We start from the raw sequence: 20,919 nt of genomic DNA, 5'->3' as shown, positions 1-20,919 counted from the left end.
TTAAGGGAAGATTCACTGGAGGAGGAGAGGAAAAAACCAAATATGGGAATATCCATGAAAAGTTGTCTACTGGTGATATGCTCTAGCAGAGTTGGTTGATGGCCCATTCCTTCCAAATTTGAATGTCTGAAGGCTGGTCTAATTAACAATAGAGAAAATCTCAAGGAATTTTAAACAGCATTTGTTGGCATTTGGTACTAACTTTGCTTAATAAATATAGAAGCCAAGTTCCATATATGACACTGATTTCCTGAGCTTTCAGAAAGATAAAAATTAAAGTAGTTTAAAAAAAAATAATCTATAAACTTCTCACAGCAAAGGTTGAAAGCCCTCTCTCTCTGCCACCCTGAGTTCTAGGAATGTTTACTGTATAGCGCATGGAGTATTTTGCAGACCTCGTTTTCCTGATATGCATACAGAATTGTCTGCATTATCTAAACCAGATGAAATTAAATCATTACAGGATGAAAACTATAATTTTGACACTGCTACACTATGAGAAGAAAAAGAGTTTCCTATTCTTGTCTCCCCTTGGGTTTACAAAAGTCACAGTCACACTTATTTCCCAAATTCAACCTGCATGCATTTCACAATGAGAGCCAAAAATATGCTTCCCCTCCTTTCATAATAGCAATCTTTAACTAATATCACTAAACCGTAACTGCAAGTAATATTTTACTGATGCCATTTCTTTACAGAAAAGCAGAGCTATAAAACAAATTAAAACCATGTCTCTATAACCCTCAGTGAATATAAGCTGTGTAATCAAGTGGCTACAGAAGACATTGGTAGTTGGTTTCTATTAGCAGTGTTTTACACTGACAACTTTAGTTCTCTTTTTCCATGCCATCTAGACTTCTGTTTGCCTGCAGTACTTATAGCACAATATAGACAAAACATAGTAACCTTACTCAAAACTTACAGCACTAAAGAAAAAAAAAGGTAAGATAAAAAGTAGTTCTCAGATTCTGGCTTGGTTTAGTTCTGATTATTTCAACTGCAGTCTTTTCAATACTGCAAGTATCGCTCACTATCTAAGACTTTAGTTACTGTCACCTTTACCAATTGGTACATGATTTGTGAATTTTGTAATTCTTTCACATCTAATAAGGCTTCAGAAATACATTGCCAAAACAAACAGAAAAGCTTCAGTACAGAGAATTTACCCATATTTCCCCAGAAGGATTTAAACCCATGTTTTCTACCTCCTAGGACACTGGCCCAAATTCCAAACTAGCTGACAGAAGAGGGAGGGAGTAGGTATTTCTACTTTTCTTACTCAACCTTTTCTCCTGTTAATTGTTAAAGATTACTTTGGTTCAGAGAACAAAAGAATGCATAATTTTTTCAGCCATGGAGACCAGCCTAGTCTAGTCTATCAACATGAGAGGTATATTATAACTTCACCAACATTTTTTCTCATTGGTATTCTTTCTTTGCGCTTGTACCTACACAGTATTGGACCCAATTACTAACTATGCAATCATTACTCACTTGTATTAATTCTTTCCTCATGACCTGACTTTTTTTTTCTAATGGGATACCAGACAAGAAAGTAAAGTGCCTAAATCGGGGGCAGCTGATCTCTCTCTTTAGGTAAGAGAAAGTCACCTTCAGAAGACGAATCAGAGCACCTCAGACTTGTGCTCTGAAGTGTTGTATGACACAAAATAATTATATTAATGATTGATAGAATATCTCCCTAATCAAGCTACATGCCTAATGTTAACTGGTATCAGTATTTCCCACAGCACTTTATGTCTCTCTGGCTTGGGTTTCTGTAGAAGCCTTCTTTTTTTTGGTTATGCTTCTGAAATGTCCTATTGAGTTGTTAAAGAAATATAATGTTAAGACACTTCTTGCATAAAAGACAGCAACATTCCTCGCAAAATTTTCTTGATTATTTACAAATATGAAAATCTTTAAGTGAAATGGGGGAGCTATTGTGTAATACTATGTATTTTAAAGCAGAAAGATATCAAAGCTCAATGTAATAATGAAATGTTGATTTTGGAATTCACATATAAACTTCAAATGGAAATGTGCACAGCCAGAAAAAAAAGGAAGGAAAGGGACCAGATCTTTGCATTTTTAGTCAAAAATTCTACTCAGCAATAAGAGACAACAAAATTGTATTTGTTCATATGTTTAATTCTACGGACAATGTAATGTATTGTACATAATTTCAAGTAAATGGGGGAAAAAAAATCAAAAACAAAATATTACTTAGATGAAGCCAAATTGCAGCAATTTCATCATCACAGTGAAAAGTTTAAATGCCATTTAAGAAACATGAAAGCAGTTACCCTGAAGATGCTGCTTTGAGTAACAGTATTTCTACACTTAAATGTAACATAATATTTAACTGCACTTGAACTAAACAGTCATGTAAACCGCAGTTGCTTACCATTTAGAAAGGAGTTTACACACAAAACTGAATACAATAATGATTTTCCTTTTGTGATACTGAACAGTTAATCACGGATTAAAGGACAAATAGGGATAACAGAGAGCATCCATTTATTATAGAGGTTGATTTTGGATGCAAGCTTGTTTTATCTGGCATATCAGCAAAACTACAGGAAACCACACTAAGATTAGAATGCATAAGGTTGAGAGATTCACAACATTATCAGATTTCCCATGTGGCATGCTGTTGCTCTGGGTTGCATATTAAGACTGGTAACAAAACCCAGATGCAAATCAAGGACATCATTTTTTAACCTTTATTTAAATTTATAACTCCCTGTTTATGTTGTTCAAATACCAAGTTTGCAAGAGTTTGTTAGTAAAGACAAAAAACTATACTGTGACCCGACTTAGAAGGCCACTAAACTTCTACTTGTTTTTCTAGAGTCTGACTCTGCAAACACAAAGCATTCCACTAATAGCAATAACTGGATATTTTTCAAAGATCCCATACTGAACATGTAAGCATTAGTAGAAGAACACTGAAAGCATAGCAGTCTTAAGGACAGTGTCTTTAACTACACAGCACTTTCTACAGGCAGCTTCACCACTGTCTCCACAACACTGAGGACTGTCTTCACACAGGGATCACAGTTTAAGAACAGATACTTGCCATGTTGCTATTTTTCTAGTCAACTGACACATATGGACAATCAATATCCATATTCACAAACACTATTATAACAGGATACATTTTGAATATACATACCTGCAAATGATGGCATGCATTGCTTAAACATAGCCAGAAGAGTTTCCCAGAATATTATGTTGGAATATTGTTATCTGGGAATAAAACCTGACCCCAAGTCTCTTTCTGGGTCAGTATGATTCAAGCAGATCAATTACAGATTTTAAAGAAAACAAATAATGCCACATCAAACATTTCAAATAGTGGAATGCAACAACACACCATCCCGTACCAGAGAGTACCTGTCTTCAGAAATGTGGCTACTTTTCAAAAGTACATACTGGACAACAACTGCATTCCTTTGCAACATTAAGTGTCACTTTTTCTGAGGAAAACAGAAGATGGTGCACAAATGGATGCTCTTATCAGACAACAATGTCTTTCCAAGAGAAAACTACTTCTGTTTCTACTGAAATAATCCCATTGAGCCTTTTTTATCAGACAAAGGACTGAACCATGAACAAATGAAGGTGTGTGCACCTCATCTCCTTTCAGGTTTTATATAAAGTAACTGTCATATCCAAGGATAAGTTCTTTAGTGAGCAGAAGTCATGAACCTACTAAGTTGAATAATGTCAACAGAATAATTAAATTAATTCAGTATTCCATTATACATCCACTATATCAAAAACACAATGCACTTATTTAAATAGCAATGCACAAGCTTAACTTATGAATGTGGAAAGAACAGCTTAGCTCACCTTTCAAGTACACATCTGTTCTACACAGATACAAGTAATTTCCATTTAGTGGAAGTTATGCAGAGAAATTCCATAGAGAAACTGGATGGATAAAGACTACTACTAGAATACAAAAAGCTTCTTCCAGGGTGGGAAATATGACCTGTTTCTAGCTTAGAACATTCTTAAAAATATTGTTTCAAAAAGCAAAGTACATCAGAATAGCTACAATCTCCTTAATTGTTTCTCCTTTTATTAAAGCAGTCTACATTGCCACAGCTATGGAATGTTTAGCAGCCAATCTGTCTCCTTTAAACGACATGGTCTCTATCTCAAGCCTATATCCATAGTCAAATGTAAAACATTCAGATTCACTCAAAATTGTTCCCCAAAACTGAAAGTCCTAGATAACTAATTCAGTTGTAATTTTAATGTATCTTAGTAACATGCAATAATTCTAAATATATATGTTACATCTTAAGTAGAATGACACACATTGTGATGAAAGGCTTGATGCCTAAGCGGAGATCAGTGACAAGTGCTCTTCCTCTGGGCTCAGTACTGGAGCCATGCTGGTGGTGTTTAACATCTTTGTCAGTGACATGGGCAGTGGGATTGACTGCATCCACATCAAGTTTGTTGATGCCAGCAACCTGTGTGGTGTGCTCTACTTGCTGGAGGGAAGGGATAACAGCCAGGGGGACCTGGGCCCACATGAGCTTCATGATGTTCAAAAGTCAAGTGCAAAGTGAGTGGGTTGCACCTGGGTCAGGTCAATCCCAAGCACATCTACAGGCTGGGCAGAGAATAGATTAAGAGCAGTCCTGAGTGGAAATAAGGGTGTTGGTTGATGAGAAGCCCAACATAACCCAGCAATGTGTGTGTACAGCCCAGAAAGACAACTGTATGCTGGGATGCATCAAGAGGCATGAGCAGGTCAAGGGAAGCAATTCTCTTCCTCTACTCCTTTCTTATTAGACCCTTCCTCAAGTGCTCTGTTCAGCTTTGGGGTCCTCAACACAGGAAAGACATGAACCTGTTGGAACAAGTCCAGAGGAGGGCTACAAAATGGCTGATAGGCTGAAGCACTGCCTACAAAGGCAGGCTGAGAGAGCTCATCTTGTTCAGCTTGGAGAAAAGAATGTTCCAAGAAGACCCTATAGCAGATTCCAGTGCCTAAAGGGGGGGCTACAAGAAAGCTGGAGAGGTACTTTTGACAAGTGCATGTAGTGATAGGACAAACTGAAAGAGGGTAGATTCAGATATTAGGAAGAAATTAATTACTATGCTGGGGGTGAGGCACTGGGACAGGTTGCCCAGAGAAGCTGTGGTTGCCCCATTCCTGGCAGCATTCAAGGCCAGGTCGGATGGGACTTTGAGAAACCTGGTGTAGTAAGGAGTCCCTGCCCATGGCAGAGGTTTGGAACTAGATGATCTTTAAGATCCCTTCCAACCCAAACCATCCCAACTAGAAGGAAGTGCAGCAGGAGGGCCAGGAGACCTCCTTGGATGGATAAGGAGCTGCTGAGAAAAATTCACAGGAAAAAGAGGCTTAAAAAGGTGGAAGCAAGGACAGGTGGCCTGGGAAGAATACAGGAATGTTGTCCAGGAAGTTAGGAACCAGGTTAGGAAAGCTAAGGTCCAGTTAGAGCTAAACTTGGCTAGGGATGTTAAAGATAACAGGAAGGGATTTTATAGGTATGTAGCAGCTAAAAAACAGACTAGGGACAATGTAGGCCCCCTCCGGAAGCTTTCGGGAGAACTGGCTACACAGGACTTGGACAAAGCTGAGGTTCTGAATGGCTTCTTTGCCTTCGTCATCACTGGCAAAGGCTCTGAACGCACCATCCTAGTCTTGGAAGGCAGAAACAGGGACTGTGAAAATGAAGACCCTAGGTCCACTGTAGGAGACCACCTGGTTCAAGACCATCTTAAGAACCTGAATGTACACAAGTCCATGGGACCTGATGAAATCCAGCTGCAGGTCCTGAAGGAGCTGGCGAATGAAGTTGCAAAGCCACTGGCCATCATATTTGAAAAATCATGGCAGTCAGGTGAAGTTCCTGACGACTGGAAAAAGGGAAATATAACCCCCATTTTCAAGAAGGGGAAAATGGATGACCCAGGGAATTACAGACCAGTCAGTCTCACCTCTGTGCCTGGCAAAATCTGGGAGCAGATTCTCCCGGAAAGCATGGTAGGACACATAAAAAACAACAAGGTGTTTGGTGACAGCCAGCATGGCTTCGCTAAGGGGAAGTACTGCCTGACCAATTTGGTGGCCTTCTATGATGGGGCTATGGAAATAATGGACAGGGGGAGAGCAGTTGATGTCATCTACCTGGACTTGTGCAAAGCGTTTGACACTGTCCCACATGACATCCTTGTCTCTAAGCTGGAGAGACATCAATTTGATAGGTGGATCACTCAGTGGATAAAGAACTGGTCGGATGGCCACATGCAAACAGTTGTGGTCAACAGTTCAATGTCTGTCTGGAGACCAGTAACGAGTGGTGTCCCTCAGGGATCAGTCTTGGGACCGGTCTTGTTCAACATCTTTGTCGGTGACATGGACAGTGGGATTGAGTGCGCCCTCAGCAAGTTTGCCAATGACACCAAGCTGTGTGGTTCAGTTGATACGCTAGAGGGAAGGAATGCCATTCAGAGGGACCTTGACACACTTGTGAGGTGGGCTTATGCCAACCTCATGAAGTTTAACCATGCCAAGCACAAGGTCCTACACCTGCGTTGGAGCAATCCCAGGCACAGCTACAGGTTGGGCAAAAAGGAAATTCAGAGCAGCCCTGTGGAGAAGGACTTGGGGGTGTTGGTTGATGAGAAAATGAACATGAGTCAGCAGTGTGCGCTTACAGCCCAGAAAGCCAACCGTATCCTGGGCTGCATCAAAAGAAGCGTGACCAGCAGGTCGAAGGAGGTGATTCTGGCCCTCTACTCTACTCTTGTGAGACCTCACTTGGAGTATTGCGTGCAGTTCTGGTGCCCTCAACATAAAAAGGACATGGAACTGTTGGAACAAGTCCAGAGGAGGGCCACAAAGATGATCAGGGGACTGGAGCACCTCCTGTATAAAGACAGGCTGAGAAAGTTGGGGCTGTTCAGCTTGGAGAAGAGAAGGCTGCATGGAGACCTCATAGCAGCCTTCCAGTATCTGAAGGGGGCCTACAGGGATGCTGGTGAGGGACTCTTCATTAGGGACTGTAGTGATAGGACAAGGGGTAATGCATTGAAACTTAACAGGGGAGGTTTATATTGGATATGAGGAAGAAATTCTTTACTGTTAGGGTGGTGAGGTACTGGAATGGGTTGTCCAGGGAGGCTGTGAATGCTCCATCCCTGGCAGTGTTCAAGGCCAGGCTGGACGAAGCCTTGGGTGACATGGTTTAGTGTGAGGTGTCCCTGCCCACGGCAGGGGGGTTGGAACTAGATGATCTTAAAGTCCTTTCCAACCCTAACTATTCTATGATTCTATGATTCTTTGAAACCGAAGTCCTCCATTGTATAGCGTGGCACACTGGAGACAAAATATTTAGTTAAGAATATGGAGGAAGATTTTAGTGAAATATAACATTTGCTAGCAATAACTAGAGTTAAAAGTTAATATGTTAAAATTTAAGAGTTTATTTTACAGTTAATCTGCAAGGATATTCAGGAGGAAAATGGCTTGTGGGTTTACCAATTTGGAATAATAAATTAAAAAAAAAAAAGTAAATTATTCAAACAAAATACACTAATTTCTCTCATGGTAATTATATTTTCTAGTGGAAACTAAGGGGAAAAAGCATCATATCTTAAAATCTCTTTAGGTTCAGTAATCCTAAATACACTGTTACACATTAAACCTACCTTAAAAGCTAAAAAATTATGGCAGATATAGTAAGCTTTCCCTACTAAATATTAATCTAAATTACTCTAGAAGCCTCTGAAACCTTGAGCTAACTTCTTAACACACTTTATCGAATAAAGGTGAATTCCTTGCTGAAGTTTATTTGTACTGTTAAATATTACAGTAATTATTTCTACATAAAGAATTATAAACCTATTTGAAATTACCACTAGCCAATTTTTTCATTAAACATACATACCCGTAAGTGTACATGTCAGAGTGATGAATGTTCATGAAACAGAAGAGTGGAATTCTAGAAGTACCATCTGATGATATGACAGTCAATATTTTGATCCTCACACATGCAGAGCAGCTGTTTCTTCAGCCTAGCTGATATAGCAAAAACATCTCAGCTTGGACACAGAAAAGTTTAATTCCTAACAGAAGGGATTACTGTGGATCCACATAAGTAATTTTAAAGATCTTCCAATTACATGCATCTGATTTCCACAATTAGTTTATCTTAAAAGCTAATTGGTTTTGTTCATTGTTTAGGTACCACTATAAAGTCAAGGGAGGTGACACAAAGATAGAAACAAACCTAATTTAAACAAGAAGCAGCACTAAATGCTTTTTAATAGTTCTCCATAGTCACTCACTCCCTAGTTTTCATCTATAGCTAATGCCTCTGTTTAACTATTCATTCTGACACCTCTGCATCTCCCCAGTTCCTCTTGCTCTTCCAGTCATTGTAAAAATAAAACACTTACACACACATGTTAAGCTGAACATTAAGACAGAACAAGATGTTATGTTCTGGGTTGTATGCTCCCTTTATAAGCACTGGGAATTAAATTCCTGGCATGAAGAAGGCAATAAAAATTTCACTGTAACTTCAAACAAACCTAACTTTCACTCTAATATGAGGAGGCATCAAACAAATAGGTATTTTACTCAGATATTTCAACTAACAGCCATAAAGGAAAGCCAGATAGCAAATGAGAGAAAATTATTTCCTTGGACTCTCTGTGGAATTGGTTTAGCAGGGAATATACACGTTCTGTTTCATTTCTAGAAAATAATTGTACAAGAACTGTCACACTATAGACAGATGCCACATTTTTAAACTAATTCCAGAAGTGATTTAAAGCTCTGCTGTGCAGAATCTAATGGCTTTTTAACATAAAAGTCAATAATTACTCAAGTTTATGAAACAGATTGAGCAGAGTAATTTCATCTCATTCTAGATTGTCTTAATAATGTTGATTCACTTTGAAACTAAAAGTTATATTGTAGAGGTACTTAGATCAATTAATGGATTAATTCATCAACAGATTTTCAGTTAATTGGAAATATTTCTTTTCATACCATGCAGCCAAAATTCCCTCTAATTCCTAAAACTCAGCTCTATGGGACAAGAAGAGTCTAAACCAGTGTCCTTCACACAGCAAGTTCAAAGTCTTACCTGGGCAGTATAAAAGCTTCTACAGTCACATTTGACCCTGGAGATTTGTCAAGTAATCTTTATGCAGGCACTACTCAGCTGCTCAGCTTCTTTTAAACAAAACTGATAGCACATGCAAGAGTTACTGAAAAAGAACACTTTTACTGAAAAAAAACACATCAACACAGTAAAGACTGCTATTAACAGAGGAAGAGAGGTAGTAAAGTCCACATTATGCATATTATAGTAGGGATTGTTTGCACTTTACAACAACTTATATCAAAACTGTTTAAGCCTTACTTTTCCTAAATCATTCCCTATGCAGTGGAATTTTCTGTGCTGATTCCTCATGTTTCCAGACATAAGTCTTGTTATGAAAATATTTACAGAATATTTAAAGCTATGATGAAGGAAAAGTGAGACAATGAGAGATTCTTGTATGAGAAATGTGCAATCCATTTGCTTCACAAATGCACAGAAATGAGGTAGAAGATTAAAAGCACAATCTATTTGCGCTACAACAGATTTCACCATTTTTAAGCAGAAAGCCTACAAATTATCCCATGTTCCACAGAGTTAGAGAGATGTCTCATGTCTACAGCTGTGTTAAGTTCTAAAACTATAGTTACAAGTCCACCATGTGAGGCTTTTTTAACTGTTAGCATCACATTTATCAGCTTCCATTTCCCCTCTAATGAGGCTGTTCATACATCCTGCTCAACAGTCAGTTATATAATTCCATTACTTTATCAGCACTTTCACACCTAGTTCATTACATCCTTCCATAAATTTCAGATTCTCTATTTTGCTACAGCTACTGAGCTGATACCACTCATCAGCCTTAACCAATCTGTATCTAAGCCAATTCCATGAAAACATGCTTATGTCAAGAACAAATCCTAAACCCAGAGTTGCTAACTTAATAAACCACTGTTTCCATCTTTCTCTATCTGCTTTTTGCATCAAAATCCTGAGAGCATTAGCCGTCTGTGTCCTCTATAATGCTGAACACGATCAGAAATTACTCCTTATTTTTCATTAATTTGCTCCTTACCAGTATTTTTCTCTTGAACTACTCTATACGTGTGATCCAGCATCACGTCACCTTTGGTATATATGGCACTTCCACTTTAATGCTAAAGAATACAAAATCCTGGAATATATAACCAAGTCTTAATATCAGCAAAGGCTAATTTCTGAAGCAAAAAGCTTTGTTTATTAGCAGACATCTCACAGAATATCTAACTATTTTAATTTTCATTCTAAGGAGAGATATAAATAACCTTCTTTCCCAGACTTTTCCCCTCAAAAAGTACCATATGTTCCCTGAGCAATGTTTTTACGACCAAAAAAAAAAAAAACCACAAAAAACACCACACAACAGATTTTGCATAGATAATGAAAAATATGGAAACACTGTGCAAAGTATAAGTACAGTTTTAATCTATCTGAAGTAACACACTAAGCCAAGCACTGATCTCTCTTACTAGTGGCATACATGTGATTTTACTATTTTGAGTTACAATGTGGGACTTAAGATGAAACACAACAGGTGGAAGGAAGCAAGAAGCAGACCATTAAAACAAACACTTGCATAAGAACCTATCACCACCTCTAAATCACAGAAGTTTTACACAGATGTTTTGGGACAAATTGATATTTTAAGTAGGAGTAAAGTACTGCACAAACAGCCACGAATGTGTTAGTATCATGAAGACCCAATACATTAGAACACAGCTGCATTCCTTTAGATATTATCATCTAAGTAGGACAGACAGAAGTGAAATAATGAGAGTAACACTACTGACAAAAGGATAAGGTGTATCTTCAATTAACAGACAAATGACCCCGAGTAACAACTTGAGTTCCACTTTATTCTTCTGGGATAGTGTCTTGTTTCCCCAAGAACTAACTCAAGCTCTTAATGATGATCATGATTATTGTTTTTCCCATCACTTTCCTACACCACAAATGTTCTTTCACCCATTAAACTCTGAGCTTCAAAGTCAGTTTTAAATAACTCCTACCAACATGGCAAACAGGCTCAGTGCATTTTCCTCTCTAGTTAACAAGCTATGAAGTTGATGTAAGCATTTATTAATTTTGCTGCCAAGTGACTGCCTTATTCTCTGTGTCAAAGATGCAGCTGGGGGAGGAAACTGAAGCTGCACGCATAATCAGCAATTATAGGGTATGCACGTAAAAGCTTCCCACCTACTCTGAATTTAGAAAATATTTGCCATATTTACTATATAAGCATACCAAAAGTGACTGGGAGGAATAAGCACACTTACACAGACCCTAAACCCACACAACACACAACCTTCATACAATGGAGCTAATTTGGAAGGCTGTGCCCAGCTGTAGAAAGACACTATGCTTATGAAAAGAATTCAGTGTGCATATTTCAAATAAATTTTTCAATTAAACATGTGGGGGCTTTCCCCACGGTAAAAGAAAAAAAAAAACTTTTCATGTACTCATTCTTTTTTTTTTTTTTAAAAAAAAAGGATGATTAATAGAAAATATTATCAAATTACACCAAAATCAAAAGTCAATGAGAAATGAACTCTGGTTTAGGCCAAGTACTGTGTATGGAAATTCTTACATTCACAATTGGGTTTTTTTCCCCAGTTGTCATAAAAAGTGACTAAAAAGTTATCCACAGGGATGAAATGGTATCAAGAATTTATTTTTTTTAGGTAATGTTAACAAACTCAGTATTGTCAATGATGGCTTAAGGCTTAACACATGAAGTGTACTTCTAATGCTCTGCAAACATCTTTTTTTGACACTGAAAAAAATGCATGCACAATTCACACAACTAAATTACATAGGCAACTGCACACTCAAATCAGCAATTTAGGATTTGCACAAACAGACACATTCTATTCCTGGTGGTTTCAAACACCAAATTTAAAAGACCTCTGTGTAATATTTTGTATGTTATTTTGCATTCTCTCAAAGATGTGTATTTATTCTTGTTTCATAGATCTCTCTGGCTTTCAATTCCAGGCTATTCATATTCCCTACCATTGCAGCAACTGCAGTTTAGAAAACACACAAAATAGTTATCACTGCACCCAGTATCTCATCACACGTATTTAGAAACACAATAATATGTACAAACAATGCTATTTACTTTTAACAGCAACAACTAAAACGTTGGTGTGTTATCAGCATTATTCTAAGACTAAGGCCAAAACAAAGCACTGCACCAGCTACTAGGAACTACTACTACTACTAGTAGCAACTGACTGTTGCTAAATCAGGACACTTCTCCATGCCTCTTTTTCAGCAACAAAAGTATAGCAGTAGCTCTGCATTCTCAATGTGGGATATACTCCAGGAAACTTAATATATAATGCTTTTCCGTATAATACAGATTACCTAGGTATTTCTGTGGAACACAGCTAGAGGCTGTTGAGCACCTAGTATAGAAGAACACATAGCTATATTCAGCATCTTCCATCAAAACCTAGAGGTAACCTGAGTGAAAGTAGCATCTAAAACTCTAAGGGTTCATTGCTGAAACTAGTGTATATGGAAAAAAAAAACAAAACCCAAATTAAATCCAAATGCCACCCTTACTGTAATTGTGCAGAAAAGCAGTGCTTCTATTTTTCTTTTTTCTTTTTCTTGCACCTCTAAGTTCCTGATTGCCAGTCCCTAGCCTTGCTCCATTTTCCTACAGCAGTGGGAAATATACAGTATGCTTAGAGGCATTTTCCTTTCTAACTGACCTCAAAGATTGCCCTCACTCACTGGGGTTAGTGAAAAAGGACAAGTTACAGCCATCTGCCATTAAAAAAAAAATGATATAGCTATAAATTTATTTTTAAATCCTATTTTATTAACTTTTTAGATTTTTTTTTTCCATCTTAAATTATGTCAGTAGTAGATACACACGTCAGTTGGGACAGAACGAGGCATTGTAATGGTATTTGGATAATCTACTCTGCAGCAATGTTCATTATTCTTCCTGAAGTTTCACAAGAGTTCCCTGGCATAATACTGCTACAGCTGCTTTACAGTCTAATGTTATTACAAGGTCTAATTCAAAGAATGTCTGCAAGAAGAATCTGGCAGGGAGCAGAGTCCTAAGAAAATCCTTGTGATACTAAGGTGTAACTAATGGAAACTGAACTGCTAAAAACACTGAGGGTAGTAACAGCTATTTGTTTTGAGTTTTGCAAGAATCCCAAGAGATCTTCTTTATTTCTCAGAACAAAAGTCACACAAACTCAAGTTAATTCTTTCTGGAAACCTTATCATTTTTCCTCATCTAAATAAATAAATTAATATATGGTGGAGGGGGAGAACAAATGTCTGATCTCTACCTTATCTATGGTACAGAAGTGGTCCAAACTCATTCCCATTTTCTTCAGTACCTCTCTCACCTACATTTTCAGACTGAAGAGAACATCAAAACTGTGGAAAAGCAGGAATTAGAATCAGCTATCGACTACAGTAGCTGGTACAAGAGGATAGAGTCATCATCAGGAGCCAGCTCTAGCTTTACTGGCAAACACCAAGGAATTCTCTTTCCTGTTTCAAATACATGGATGGAGTCAATATAAAGTTTAGCAAAAATAATGTATTTGTCTGTATTTTGATCTATAAGCAAGATTTGGCCTGTATTATTAGCGTGGCCTGAGTTGTTAGTGTGAGACATATGAGCTCTCAGATAGTCTAGACAGAACTCTCACTCAGGAAAAAAGAAAAAAATCCAGTAATTATTTAAGAAAGAAGTTGGAAAAAGAGACAATCAGGTACGCATACTGGCTCACATTTGCATGTATTTGTGTCCTATCATCATTCCTGACCTACAAATGCAAGGAATCCAGACTTGGGGGGAGGGGGAGAGAGAAGTGGAGATGGAAAAAAAAAAAAAAGGCAGCCAAAAAAACAAAGCAACCCAAACTGCACCAGGAATTCATGCTGCCTCTTATTCCAAAATACTGTCAGTCTAAGTAGTTGGATAAGAAATTAGAACATGTGTGGGTGGATTCCTTCCTCCAGCCTGAATTAATTAAAAATTATATTTTGCTGTATTATTTAAAGCAGATTTTTAGAACAGGTTAAAAAAAACACTGCTCTGACTTTAGTCAAGCCTAATAAGAAAGACTCCTCTAAAAAAAACAGTAGGAGGAAAAATGAATAATAAAGAGTTTAAACATAAAGTGCATTCTGTGTTTTTATTTGTTGCTTGGACAAATGCACACCTTCTTGCACAAGACCTACCTCATTCGGTTTGGCTGTGGATACTTAAAGCCTGAACACGAGCAGCACATAAATTCATGTCTCCAGTCAGTCTCAGCAATTCTACTTATTTGCAATACCTTAGGTTGGCCCTTAAGTACCGTGTTTTCCTTTCTCACATCCTAAACATGGAACACATATCAATACCCTCTGCTTTCACTTTCTCAACCAGTTGTTAAAACTGTAAGAAAATAATATGCACAACAACTTTGAAGTAAGAAGTTATGAGGGATCACAACATATTATTGAGTAGCATCTCCCAGAATTTTGGGGCCAGTTCATCTTAAGCAAACAAGGCTTGTTACCTGCTATAAAATCCTGAAATTATATTAAAAACTTCCTTTTTAAACAAATATATACAGAATTTTTACATACTGTAAGACACTTATGCCTGCCCTTCACAACTCTCCTTCTTCTCCTTCACATTTTTTAAGCCAGAGCCCTACAGATGTTGACTAACCAGACTGAATGGATTAGATAATGGCTAAATTCTACCTTTCCTCTCACAGAAGAAGTCCTCTGGGGCTTTCTCCAAAAAAAGCCATTGATTTTCAGTGATTGTCCTAAAGATTTCTACAGTGTTTTCAAATTTAGCTGATAGTGCACAACAGCTTCAAAAAAATTTATTTAGGTGAGAATAAGCGAATAAACAGAGAAAATACCTGAGCCTTATTCTCTCGGGAAAGTAGGATGCAAATTCACAAACATTATTTTTTTCAGTACCAACTAGAACATTACAAGCACCATCCCTCAAGTAAAGTCAGCAGAATGTTTTGAATGGTTAAATGCCATCAACCATGATGGAAATGCTCTCTACATCAAGATTACAGCTGGGGGTGGTCATTTTGGAAAACTGACCTTACTCCAAAAAGGTCCCTAAAAAGAAATAGAACACTTTACTTTTGCTTTACCAGATTACATTAACATCATCATTAACACCGTCAGGTTTTTTGTCTCCAGAAACAGAGAATCTAAGTTCATACAACATTCTTCAATCTTCATATGTGAAATACCATAATTGTGCCCCATTATCCATCTCTCTTGACTTTTCAGATTACAGTGTACAATACGTACACGTGTATGTATGTGGGAAGGAATCTTATAACTCCTCATTTCCATGAAATAATACATGAAAGAACAGTTTTGAACTAAACTCTGAAAACTTATTTAAAGAACCTACACAAATTTAAAAATACTGACCAACCTGTCACCAGTCCAACTGTCACCAGTCCTATTCTGCTAACACTAGGCTGACACTCATCCTGATCTCTCTTTCAAGTGAGAAATCTCACTTTGACTTTATAAGCATCCTATATACATCACCTCTTGGATTCATCTTACACTTCCGATTTGTGAGATGCTAAGAAGCACCTGCCCTCATGAGTTATCTCCACTGATGCCAGCAGCTGACACCACAGATCAAGTTACTGTGCAGTGTATGTTCCTCAGCCCTGGCCCTTCCATTTCATCTTTTACAGATACATAGCTTCAGCTCTCTCCCACGATAAATACTTAGACCTTTTAATAAAAGGTTGAATTATTCAAGGCTAAAACCAAGGGGGTTTATTCCTTTCTAAACTACTATTATTTTAGCTCTCTCAAATTCCACAGGAAAGAGGACAGAGCAAGGCTGAACATTCAAAAGGCACATTCTATAACACTTCAGTGAATTTACTTTAACCATAAGTTACACACACCTTTAAGAAACACTGTTATAGAATGCACATGCCTTTCTGGTTCTGATTCTTCCATTTTATGAGAAATTCTACATGGCTACTTGGTGTTCAAACAGAAGAACAAAGAACAAATGTGTAGCTGAAGAAAAAAAAGAAAAAAAAAAAAAAGCCTTAAAATTAACTCCAGGCTTCTGATGACTGTAAATCTTCTACCAACTTAAAAAAAAAAAAAAAAAAAAAATCTTTAAAAACACCACACACAAAAACCCACCAACACAGAACTACAGACTGTTCTCATCTTTGAGGTGCAAAATGTTCTTGAACTGTTCTGTTCTAAAAAACAACATGGGAATTCATTGTGATGCCTCAAACACTGTTTTTCCAAGCATTGCAGCTCTGTTACATAATCTTCTCCCCAGACATCCCACTGGTGCTAACAATTAGAGAGTAATATTTACCAGCCTATGTTATGGTTATTACCAAATAACTACTAAGTGGAAAAACACACGTTGTAAGTCTTAAGGTATAAACCATGGGTCTAGTCACATTCTTGTCTGTTACATGTTAAAAATCCCCCAAGAATTCAGTGAAGTCAGACTTCTCAAACTTTATTCATTAGAGAGGAGTTCATTACATCTTTGGCTGGGCAACACACTGATATCTACATAGCGCTAGCACCTCCTAGCAGCTGTAAGAGATCTTAGACATTTAGAAAACAGCAAATGGCTTCAAAATTTGGCAGGCCAGCACTTGAATTCAACTGTGAGGTTTAGAAGGTCCCATCATCACATTATTAAAATTTCATTAAAAGCCCTACTGCTCCCCACTGAATTACGAGAACTTGGTTATAGCATAACACCAACGATGCAGCAGATGAATGCCCAAGGCACCCACTTGTCATTTAAAAGGAAAATTATGATCAGACCCCTTTACTGCAGAAGTTAAAAAAAACCCAAGAAACTGCATAATGAAAAGTACATTTTCAAAAAGGAGCTCCACATGTGTGTGTGAGTGAGAGAGAATGTTAACAGAAATGCCAAATTAGTATTTTCTAGCTGAAAAAATTAATTAGCTTACAGAAGAAAAAAAATGTAGGAGAAAAATGCATGATGTACGAAGTCTTAAATGCTCTGCTTTTAAAATCTCAGTCTTCAATGTTTACCAATAAGTCATCATCTAAACACAGTCTAATTCTGCATGAGTTTTTGTCTACACGGATACTTAACTAGTTTATCCTCACACAGCAAAATTAGTATTAAGGAGTGAGCTGCTTGGGATACTTCTTTCATGAAATGACAATGCATCATGTTCCCCAAAATCAAGCCTAAACCCTAAAAATTCCTAATCCAAAAGTGTTTAGCCTATAGTGTGACAACAAGGTCAAATAGAAGCTAGCTGTTATTCCAGTGGCTTTAATTAGTTTTATTTTAAAACACCCATGGTGTCTCCTTACTAAATTCTTCTTAGCAAGGCTAAAAATGTAAAGAGCAGCAAATGCAGGCATCAAAAGGAGTACTGTGAGCTGAAAGGGTTTCAAGCATTTCCTATGACAGGTAATAAAGTTTATTTCTCTCATATCCACACATCACCCTTTTTGATCCTTCCACATAACACTAACTGAAAAAGTAAGCAAACAAACAAACCCCACTTAGTGCCAACACACCTAAAGACTGCACCTTGTGTATGACATTGACTACTCGTGCAAGATACAATTAACTCTGCTCCTATCCCAGTTGGGGTTAGTTTTTAGCACGGGGTGCAAAAAAAAAAAAAAAAAAAAAAAAAAAAAAAAGCTTTGTTGCTGGATCAGTGCACCAAGTCACTACCTTAAGTAACAACAGCCGGAGCTGCTCGCATTTGTTTCAGTACAGGCTACTACCTAGCTTCTTCTAAGCACAGCGATGCCGACCGACGGGCGCAGCACTGAGAAGGATTGCCAAGATTATGTGACGCTTGCCCGGACCAGGACATGTAGTCCAGTCGTGCCTAAACGATAATCAGATATGATCTGTTGCCCCGTGTTCAGTCACAACGCAGCTCATTTGCCATGCTCTGAACCGTGACTTTGTCTCTTCATAAAAGCGAGAGATAGTTAAAGAGGGGAACGGGAGACAAGGGTGTAAGGAGATAGGAGGGGAGGCACACACCGACTCGCCGTTAGGCACCCCGCAGGCAGCAGTGCCCGGGGTCGGCTCCCGGCGCCTCACAAGCCCTCATCGGCCCGGCCCATGTACTGGCAGCACTCCCTCCCTGAGTCCCCTCTAGAGGCTGGGGGCTGCTTGTCACGCTCGGTCCCTGTCCCCCTCAACCCTCCCGACACCACAAGGGCTCCCAAGCCGGTTGCGAGGTCGCCTTCCCCCTTTACGTGCTCCGCAGCCCCGGCCGGGGCGAGTGAGGCACAGGCTCCCCGCTCCCCTCTACCTCTTTGCGGCGACGGCGGAGGCGGCGACTGGCCCCGGCTGCCGAGCGCCACCAGAAGCAAGAGGAGCGGCAAACTTTCCCATATCATGGCTGCAGGGCAGCCGAGCTGCGGCACCGTCCCGTCCCGGGCCAGTCAGTGACTGAGTGAACCTCCTCTAGCCGGGAAAGCAGAGGAGACCCCGGTGTTCCGGGCAGGGAGCAGGACACACCCCTACACCCCGCCCCCCTGCACTCCGCTCCGCCAGGCCGTGTCTCCGAAGGCAGGCAAGGGGCGAGAGGGGTCGGTGGTTCCACAGGGGAGCGGAGCCAGGAGCTACGGCCGAGGGCAGGAGCGGACAGAGGCAGCCACGGGCTCCCCGCAGCGCTCACCGCAGCCGGGCGCCAAAACCCGCGTTTCGGCTTTACGAAGCCCTACACAACGAGAGCGGCACGTGCCCGTTTTAACGGCCGCTCCCTCTTGCCATGGGTCCTTTACAGGGCTCGCTACCGAGGGAGGGAGGAGGAGGGACCGGGGATAACGCAGCATCCCTGGAAACCTTCGAACCATTTAGGAACGTGGTTTCAAGATAGCTGAGAGGGGCTGAAATGCTTGTGCTGCGTGCAAAAAAAACCAGTGCTGGACTGGCGTTCAGAAACCTGGAACTGCAGATGAGACAAATAACGTTTTCCCTGCTGTGTCTGGAAGCAGTATGTCAGCATTAGCCACCTGTGACGCAGGGGAAAAAAAATTTGTATTTACTACATAAAGGAAAAAATCAACATTGCATTAAAATGCTGATTAAAATCTATTTCATAGTTTTCTAAAGGAAAACAAATACTTTAAAAAAGTCAATAAAAAACGATTTTGGTAGTGGAAGCGACCAGCCAGGCTTCCAACCTGTATATAAGCATAATGGAAAAAAGTACATAACAGACTGTTGGGAAAAGAGCCAGGCTGAACTTAGAGTGCATCTGCACAAAGGCACAAACCCCAGATTGCACTGGAAGCCCCATTTTTGGCTTGCATGGTCACCTCTGCATCTTCAATATGAGCAGTCTTTGTATTCCACATAGAGATTAAGCAATTATACGTATTTCCCCAACATAAGTACTTCAGGCAAATATATTTTCTGGCTGATGTCAGCATGGAGCAAGGCTAGTAATAAGTAGGCGCAAGCTTGAGTTTAATACATTGTCTATTTTAGCTCTCAAACCACAGCATTTTCTGTTGGTAAATTTGCCTGTCACTCCAAGCCCAAATTCAAACAATGTGGCGTTTCATGTAGAATAGATTTACACCCAGTCACACAGCCTGTTTGTTTCTCTCACTATGATCTCACTCTGAGTAGACTCCTTTCTCCTTACAGTGGCTATTCACTTTTGAGGTTTCACCCCAAATGGCCTAGGATCTGCTGCTGGGATTCCTGTTACTGGATGTCCATTGCTTCCATAGCCTTCTAGAAACTGCTCCCCAGTGCAGGGTGACAATAATGCTCTTATACAACTCAGTCATTTGTAACTTGTAAGTCAATGGAAAACACTCCAGCCTTCTTGCCAAAAAATGATGTAGTGGCCTTCTGCACTTCTTATTTCAAAACCAAAGTTCAAGGTTCATCTTGATGGTCTTCATCTTGTCAACTGTTTGCTTTGCTGTGGAAGTGAAGCATACACAGTTAGTGGGCTGAGAAGGACAGAAAGGGAGATGGTGTTTATGATTCTATTCACAATTTTATCACTATTTAATCCACAAGGAGTTTCACCACAAGCAGTAGCTTGTGTGAACTAGTAAGTTGCTAACTTCCACCAGGTGCTTCTCCCTCTGCAATTCACTTAATGCAAAAATGTTGACTGCAAGGAATAGTGCATATATGCAAGAGGAGTAAGCAAGTGAATTGTTAAGTACAACAAATAAAGTAAAACTACTTCACCCCAAATATATGTAAAATGGTGAATTCAGTGCCAGTTTTATAGTTAGGGATTTAGAATCATAGAATAGTTAGGATTGGAAAGGACCTTAAGATCATCAAGTTCCAACCCCCCTGCCATGGGCAGGGACACCTCACACTAAACCATATCACCCAAGGCTTCATCCAACCTGGCCTTGAACACTGCCAGGGATGGAGCATTCACAACCTCCCTGGGCAACCCATTCCAGTACCTCACCACCCTTACAGTAAAAAGCTTCCTCCTTATATCCAATCTAAACCTCTGCTGTTTAAGTTTCAACCCTAACCCTTGTCCTATCACTACAGCCCCTAATGAATAGTCCCTCTCCAGCATCCCTATAGGCCCCCTACTGGAAGGCTGCTATGAGGTCTCCATGCAGCCTTCTCCAGGCTGAACAGCCCCAACTTTCTCAGTCTGTCTTCATATGGGAGGTGCTCCAGTCCCCTGATCATCCTCATGGCCCTCCTCTGGACTTGTTCCAAAAGTTCCATGTCCTTTTTACATTGAGG

General features: G+C 39.3%; 1 protein-coding gene across 1 annotated transcript in view; it reads right to left on the bottom strand.

The window, feature by feature from the left end:
* LAMA2 (laminin subunit alpha 2) overlaps positions 1 to 18,606 on the bottom strand; it is a 361,887-nt gene extending 343,281 nt beyond the window's left edge. Inside the window, exon 1 of the mRNA XM_031054109.2 lies at positions 18,485 to 18,606. Within this exon, the coding sequence (XP_030909969.2) occupies positions 18,485 to 18,572 (88 nt within the window). The 5' untranslated portion in view covers positions 18,573 to 18,606. The remainder of the gene's footprint in view (positions 1 to 18,484) is intronic.
* Positions 18,607 to 20,919: the final 2,313 nt, after the last annotated feature.

The sequence above is a fragment of the Melopsittacus undulatus genome, chromosome 3 (assembly GCF_012275295.1).
Source record: "Melopsittacus undulatus isolate bMelUnd1 chromosome 3, bMelUnd1.mat.Z, whole genome shotgun sequence".
NCBI lineage: Eukaryota > Metazoa > Chordata > Aves > Psittaciformes > Psittaculidae > Melopsittacus > Melopsittacus undulatus.
This window is presented reverse-complemented; position numbering and strand designations above follow the sequence as displayed.